Here is a 7,682-nt window from a genome sequence, read left to right as displayed (position 1 = left end):
GCAGAACTCTCAGGTTGTTCACTGTGTGTCAGATAAACATCACATGAAGCTGCTCGGTCACTTTCAGAAGCTGTGCAACAAGAGAACAGCTGTGATCAAGCTCCGCCCCCGACGTCACTGAAAACAGGAAGAAGGTTTGTTGTTCTGCCTCACAGAGCAGAGGAGACGCACGCCGAGTGTTTGAACTTCCAAATTCCAGACGTTTCCACTGAAGAAGGACGACGACAGCGGCACTGGGAACACTGGGAGCACTGAGAACACTTCTGGTGCCGGTAATGTTCTGTATCTGCTGCTGTTAGTGGGCAGGAAACGCGAGGCTGCAAAAGTGAAAGTAACTCTGCGCAGATAATATGGCTTCTAAGTCAGAGGGAAATCTCTCTTGTCCCATCTGCCAGAACGTTTCTAAAGATCCAGCCGTGCTGTCGTGTAACCACAGCTTCTGTAGAGACTGTTTACGCAGCTACTGGGCAGAAAAACATGAGCCGATCTGTCCAGTCTGCAAGAGAAGGTCTTCCAAAGAGATGCCTGACGTCCACTTTGCATCAGAGAAGAGCCAAGAGAGCGCCAAGTCCGACCCGATCTGTGATCTGCACTCTGAGGAACTCCGCTTCTTCTGCGTGGACGACCAGCAGCTTTTATGCAGCGTCTGTAGAGAAACCCACCACGACCACGCGCTCAAACCGACCGACGAAGCAGCTCAGGAGCTCAAGGAGACACTCAAGGCCTCCTTAAAGCCTCTGCAGATGAAGCTGAGGCTCATCCACCAGGTGACGGGGAGCTGTGGTCAAACGGCAGAGCACATTAAAGGTCAGACGGAAAGCACCGTCAAGAGAATCAAGGAGGAGTTCAGGAGGCTTCACCGCTTCCTGGAGGAGGAAGAGGAGGCCAGGCTGGCTGCTCTGAGGGAGGAGGAGGAGCAGAAGAGTCGGGTGATGAAGGAGCAGATCGAGGCTTTGAGTAAAGACATGTCGGCTCTTTCGGAAACTGTCAGAGCCACAAAGAAGCAGCTGACAGCTGGAGATGTTTCCTTCCTGCAGAGCTACGAGGCCTCAGCCGAGACAGTCCAGCAGCAGCATCTGCCCGATGATCCACAGCTGCCGTCTGGAGCTCTGATCGACGAGGCCAAACATCTGGGCAACCTGAGCTTCAACGTGTGGGACAAGATGAAGGCCATGGTCTCCTACAGTCCTGTGATTCTGGACCCAAACACCGCTCACCCAGACCTCGTCCTGACTGGAGATCTCACTGGTCTGAGGCAGGTGAAGGAGCAGCAGGAGCTTCCCGACAACCCGGAGAGGATCGACCACTTCGTCTCGGTCGTCGGCTCCGAGGGCTTCGACTCGGGCTCCCACAGCTGGGAGGTGCAGGTGGGAGACAACTCAGCCTTCGTTCTGGGCGTTTTAACCGACTCCAACCAGAGGAAGGGGATCATCTGGCCCGGACTGTGGAGGCTGATGTTCTGCGGAGGAGAATATAAAACTCTGTCGCCGCTCGACACGGGGTCGGACGTGAAGGTGGCGAAGAACCCGGAGAGGATCCGAGTGCAGCTGGACTGGGACGAGGGGCGGCTTTCGTTCTTTGACTCGGACACGAATGAACACATTCACACCTTCAACCACGCTTTCGCCGAAAAGCTGTTTCCGTATTTCAGCACCTGGAGTCCCGTCCCGATTAAGATCACAGCGCTGAAGGTTTCTGTAACAGCAGAACCGTAAAAACCAGAGAAAGAACATCAGAAAGCCTTTATTGTCGTTGCACAGTGCTTCTAAGATGTTTCAGTGTTGAATCATTGTCAGCTTGATTTGGCTTTTTTGACTAGACTTGTGTCTCTGGTATCAAAGTGAAAATGGGTTTCGAAAGTGTCACACAGTTCGTCAGGAGGGAGTCGTAGCTTCCTGCTGACCTCTCAGACGAGTCGCTGTCTTGCACAGTCACTCAGTTTTCAAGGAAGTCCTGCTCTAAGTATTTTAAACTGATTATTCATATAAAATGCTTTGGCTAAAGTGTCCACTTCCTTTAAAGCGACTCACTTATTTCAACACAGCTGGCGGTAGGCCGGTGTGGTTAGTGTGAGGCGCTGCGAGCTCTGCATACAGCGAAGTGCAAATAATAAAACTCAGAAACGCAGAATGTTAAAAAAATCCAGCGATATATTTAGGTAACGTAAAGTTGCACCAGAGTGCAGAGTTTAATATTTAGCAGCACGAAACATGGTATTGCACATCAGTAAATAACACATTAAGAGAAATTGCACATTAATACATAAAGTGTGAGATGAGCAGCAGCATGTATGGTTACACTATGTTTGAAATATGTACAGTAATAAGTCTAAATTTGAATATAATCTAAAAACATGAATACATTATAAAAATAAATGTAATTCTGTGTAACATCCATCCATCCATTATCTATACACTGCTTAATCCTCATTAGGGTCGCAGGGGGGCTGGAGTCTATGTTGATGCCATATATTTTTATTTTTTTATTTTATTTTTTATTTTTTGACTACTTGGGCATCAGAAAGCAGCTGTGAAGTCAACACTGTATGTTTATCTTGTACAACTATTCATTTGGAGTCATTTATGTGAACCTGTTGAATGTTATTCTGTTTTATTCATATTATTCATTCTTACTGTACCTCTGTCACTCTTTCTACCTCTTGATAAAAGTGTATTTTCATTTAGTAGCGATGTGCTACACGTGTTGCCTTAAATTATGCTAAAACCAAAACAATCAGCTAAAAGTACTTTAAAGCTTCTACACATATACATATCGATATCGATTTAGCTTTTAAGCATCTAGTTTTTGTATATGCACTTTACTCATCTCTTATAAAAATATACACATGCAAAAAAAATAAAACAGGGATGTTACTGGACTTCCCAGCAGGTATTTCAGGGTTCAAACTCACCTGAGAATTTTTTTTTGTTTGTTTGAAGGAATCATGCTGTGAGTCTGTCAGTCTCTTAGAATTAAACAAACTCAGATTGTTTTGGACTAAAATTCCAAAACAATCTGAGATAACTTCAGGGGACGACTGTGGATTACTGAACTTTTTCTGTTAACAAATTCGGCCTTTTATTCCAAAGTTGAACGTATTCAAGAAGGTTTTTAGTTACTGTAATACCTGCACCTGTTTAAATGTATGTTTGAATGTATTTCTGTGTTCACCACTTCAAGCGTAAAGTAAATATGCGTTTATTTTACAGACTTTATTCAGTTGAGGACATAAAAATGTGTGACTCTGTTAGAATCAGAATAAATGTATCGTTACTCTGTCATATGCTGAGATTATTTCCAATGTTTAAAGCTAATAAAGATTGAAAATCAGAAGGATTGTTTTTTTTTTTACTTTTCTTAATTTAAAACTGCTGTAAACTCTGAAATACAGCTGCTGCATGTCCTCAATAAGAAATAACAGCAAAAACAAGCCTTCAAGTCGAGCATAAGCAGGATGATCTGATTTAGAGAACTCAATCAAAATGATAAAAACTGAAAAAAAATTCAAATGATAACATTAAACCGTCTACGACTACACAGTGATTACTCTGTAGTTGCCCATCGATCGGCAACGACAATAAATAGACAAATAAACTACATAGAATTGCATGAAAATACTAAATAAACAAGTAATTACAAGAGTAATAATAATAATAATGAATCTTGTGGTTTATTTATTTCTATTTTTTATATTTCATTTCGTGATTTATTCATAGATATGTATAACAAAGGCCTTTATTATATATATATCTATGGCTTTATTTACTTGCTTTTATTTTTGTTGCGTGTTTCCTGGTTACGTCATGACGTTTACGACGTGCCGCGGACGTCATCACACCCGGAAGCGAGCGTGAGAAGGTGAATTGAGTTAAAGCGGAGAACATGGCTGTTAGTTTTCTGTCCAGAGGTGTCGGTTTGTTCCAGCTCAGCAGGAGAACAACGACGCTGCTGTCCGGTGCTCGGTGTTACTCTCAAACCGAACCGGAGCCGCTGACGGTGAAACAGCAACACGACGGAATAAGGTGCAGTGTGTTGAACCGTCGCTCCCCGGAACCTCATTGCAAAAATGCGTAATTCTGGAGAAAATCCGGATTTAAACTACGGCGGAGTGTTACAGCAGCACATACTGTACCTCAATGCATCTGTTAGGGTCTAAAGATAAATTCGGCACATGTAGTATTAACATGAAATGCACATTTATATAATAAAATGTCAAAACTGGAATCAGCTGTTCCACGTTGAAATGAGTCAATGGAGAAAAAGTTTCGTCTCTCTAAGGAAAAAAAAAACATGCATCACAACAGCAGACAAAACATGCATGAAGAAAACTAGATATACTGTTGAGTATTTAATGTGTAGGTAGACAACATGCAGCTGTGGAAAGTACTTTACTAATTTTGAGGTACATTATTAAAGTCATTTCTTGTGGTGACACCACCTTATGCTTTCGTTCTAATTTAAATGTGCATTTGTGCCAGCCAAAAAAACCACAAAAAAACTGCTTTGTCTTCATTTTGTGTGTTCTTTTACACAAATGAAGACATTGCCACCATAAACTGATGCTTTTAAGGCACAAATTGATGCAAAAAATGTCACCAGAATGCAGGAAGTTAAGAGTTTAATTGGTGACGATGCTGTTTGGATCAACTTTAAATGTGCTGCATAATAAACACAGACCTGATTAATACAAGATTAGATAAACTTTAATGATCCCTCACTGGGCAAATGAACAACAAAAAATATTGTATATTATCTTTATTATTCATATTGTATCATGTATATTATTTACAACATTTTGTGTAACACTGATGTTGTATTTTGCATTTCTATGTCTGTTGTGACTTTATCCCATCATGCTTTTGCTTTTTATTTTATCTTCTCCTTTTCTGTGGTTAGTGTGGTTCATGTTGAAATTACAGAGTCACGGTTCTTTATACAGAAAAGCAGAAACATTTGGTTAATTTTGGCTGCATGACAGACGATAAAGCTCTGATAGGAGGTCAGATCTCTGTATGACCGGTTTAATAGAGAGTTCATGTAACAAGCTGCAGTGAAAACTGTGCTCACATTTGTTTGAACAATCTTCTTCTCTTTCAGGAGAATAATACTGAACAACCCGAGGAAGAGGAACGCTCTGTCTCTGTCCATGCTGGAGTCGCTCAGAGAGAACATCCTGACTGACGCCAACAGCGACGAGCTCAGAGTCATCATCATATCAGGTGGCGATCTATCCAGCATTCTTGTGTTATGTCGTAAAAACAACAAAAAAAAAAGCTGCTGTTCTAACCTTGTGATGTGTTTGTTCCAGCCAAAGGTCCGGTGTTCTCCTCCGGACACGACCTGAAGGAGCTGACGTCAGCTCAGGGCCGCGACTATCACACCAAGGTGTTCCTCACCTGTGCAGAGGTCAGCTGAGTCCATACCTGAATCGTGCTATTTATTGTCTAATTGTGAGATTTATATTAATGAATGCATCGATTAAAATGTCTTTAAACTGTTTATTTTGTCTGATCAGCCGTCAAAAAGCCAAATGAGTTTAAAATTAGATTCTCACATTTCAGAAGCTGTAACCAAGAAAAGTGTTTCACTGCATTATTACTAAAACATAATCCAGAACTTAAAATGCATTTTAATACATACATTTTTTATTTTGGAAAGGCAGGTTTCAAGGTTTAGGAAGTAAAAAAAAATTAATCTGAAAGTTGACAGTTTTTCTTTATTCTGATTTATCTGTTTGAACAAACTGAATCTGACACACGTCACGATGCTCACAGAATAAATGACTCTCGTGCTTCAGGTGATGACTCTCGTACAGGACATACCTGTTCCTGTCATCGCTATGGTCAACGGCGTTGCCACGGCGGCAGGTTGCCAGCTGGTTGCCAGTTGTGACATTGCCGTGGCGACGGAGAAGTCCACATTCGCCACCCCGGGTGTCAACGTGGGTTTGTTCTGCTCGACGCCGGCGGTGGCCATCGGCCGGGCGGTGCCGAGGAAGGTGAGACCAGAGGACACCTGTGATACGTACTGAAACTGTATTTAAATATGTGACGTGACGGTTTCACTCTGATGAGTTTGTTCATAAAGTTGTCAAATATGTTGCCCAGTAATAACCAAACATAGGTGATACTTGTATGAAATGTTGTGATGTTAAAATGAAAACCCCCTGACAGATGGACACGCTTCCCTCCTCCTTTTTACCAGGTCGCCATGGAGATGTTGTTCACAGGCACTCCCATCTCGGCCCATGATGCTTTGCTGCACGGCCTGGTCAGTAAGGTGGTGCCGGAGGAGCGACTGGAGGAGGAAACTTTATCCATCGCAAAGAGAATTTGTGAGGCCAGCCGACCGGTCGTAGCCCTCGGAAAGGCCACCTTCCAGAGGTGAGAGCTCATCAAGTGATGGGAGACTTTTTTTTTTTCACCGTTTGTCACTAAAAACAATTGTTCCTTTCCGTGAATCTGACATCACCTGAACGTCAGCTTTGTATCTGAATGAACTCTTTGCTCGTTTTCCTGTAAAGGCCACAACTGCAGTCTTACTAGTCGGATTTAGTAACTTAAATCTGAACTGCATGCGTCACATTAACAGATGTGCACACATGAGCAACATACTTTAACCCTTTCAGCGCTGTAGCCTGCTATACCGGGCTGGCATTACGACTCCCGTTCAACCCTGTGTTGCATATCCGATGGCTTTACTGTAGGTCATATCGCTGTCATATCGCATTCTGGATCAAAACTTTATGGAAAACTAAACATTTACCGTCGTTATCAGGATTCCTCATGTGAAAACATTAGAAAACTTGTAATTAACACATTTATTTTTCCCTCCACGTGTTGTTTTCTCCCCTGTTTCCGTAGACAAATGGCTCAGGGTCGGGACGCAGCGTACGCCACCACCTCCAGGGTGATGGTGGACAACCTGGCTCTGCGAGACGGCCAGGAGGGCATCCAGGCCTTCATCGAGAAGCGCAAACCGGTGTGGAGCCACAAGGCAGAGAAAGCCCACGACTGATGGACTGTTGGAGGGGCCTTCATCACAATCTGCAATAATCTAGTGAATGTCCCGATTGGTGCACATGATTTTCAGTCACCGGTGTGGAGAAATTCACACCAAACCCTGGTCTGTGATTGGGCTACGCTGCTGGTATAATGTGTAATTGCAATATACAACATCACCCGGATGGAAATCATCTTCCACAAGGATTTCCTCCTGTTTGCTGAGAAGTAGCTGAACCGCCGTGTGCCTTAAAAGCTTCAGTTTCGTAATAAGAAGGGAAAACCCTGAGTAATAGACTCATGAAGCTACAGAACTCTGCTGTTTGTCTGATCTCGCATTAATTAGAGTCACAAGTCGGAGAGAGCTGGATGTTGGAAAAGTCCTGTTTATGTTCTGCTTTGTTGTTTGAACAAAAAAGTCACACACATATATATATGTACAGGAAGAAGAAGCTAAAAAGTTCAGTTTTAAGGTGGAGGACTGCAGGTAACGTGACAGAACATCGAGGATCTAAACCGGTTTTCTTTTGTATTCTGGTCATTTTGAATCGATTTGGCTCAGATGCTGTTTTCAAATAACGAAAAACCCTCAACATAAAGCTGTAATTTCATAATTTCTAGGTTCTAAAGGTTCCCAGGATTACAAAGAACCATAAATACCAATTAAATAAAGACTGCACT

At 42.7% G+C, this 7,682-nt stretch overlaps 2 protein-coding genes across 2 annotated transcripts; both read left to right on the top strand.

Annotated features, from left to right (window-relative positions):
• Positions 1-147: 147 nt before the first annotated feature.
• LOC103364706 (nuclear factor 7, brain-like) lies at positions 148-2,248 on the top strand. The gene has a single exon (XM_008291925.1). It carries the CDS (start codon positions 351-353, stop codon positions 1,713-1,715), a length of 1,365 nt encoding a protein of 454 aa, XP_008290147.1. The 5' UTR covers positions 148-350; the 3' UTR covers positions 1,716-2,248.
• Positions 2,249-3,853: 1,605 nt separating this feature from the next.
• Positions 3,854-7,682, top strand: echdc3 (enoyl CoA hydratase domain containing 3). The gene is made up of 6 exons (XM_008291924.1): positions 3,854-4,022; positions 5,098-5,219; positions 5,309-5,406; positions 5,798-5,998; positions 6,205-6,383; positions 6,864-7,682. Exons 1-6 carry the CDS (start codon positions 3,883-3,885, stop codon positions 7,015-7,017), a joined length of 894 nt encoding a protein of 297 aa, XP_008290146.1. The 5' UTR covers positions 3,854-3,882; the 3' UTR covers positions 7,018-7,682.

The sequence above is a fragment of the Stegastes partitus genome, unplaced genomic scaffold, assembly GCF_000690725.1.
Source record: "Stegastes partitus isolate 25-593 unplaced genomic scaffold, Stegastes_partitus-1.0.2 Scaffold769, whole genome shotgun sequence".
NCBI classification, from domain to species: Eukaryota; Metazoa; Chordata; class Actinopteri; family Pomacentridae; genus Stegastes; species Stegastes partitus.
This window is presented reverse-complemented; position numbering and strand designations above follow the sequence as displayed.

Excerpts from the sequence above, each read along its gene's own strand:
- LOC103364706 (XM_008291925.1), top strand. The coding sequence starts at position 351 with ATGGCTTCTAAGTCAGAGGGAAATCTCTCTTGTCCCATCTGCCAGAAC.
- echdc3 (XM_008291924.1), top strand. The coding sequence starts at position 3,883 with ATGGCTGTTAGTTTTCTGTCCAGAGGTGTCGGTTTGTTCCAGCTCAGC. Across the intron at positions 5,407-5,797 it reads TGTTCCTCACCTGTGCAGAG|GTGATGACTCTCGTACAGGA; the intron begins GTCAGCTGAGTC and ends CTCGTGCTTCAG. Across the intron at positions 5,999-6,204 it reads GCCGGGCGGTGCCGAGGAAG|GTCGCCATGGAGATGTTGTT; the intron begins GTGAGACCAGAG and ends CCTTTTTACCAG.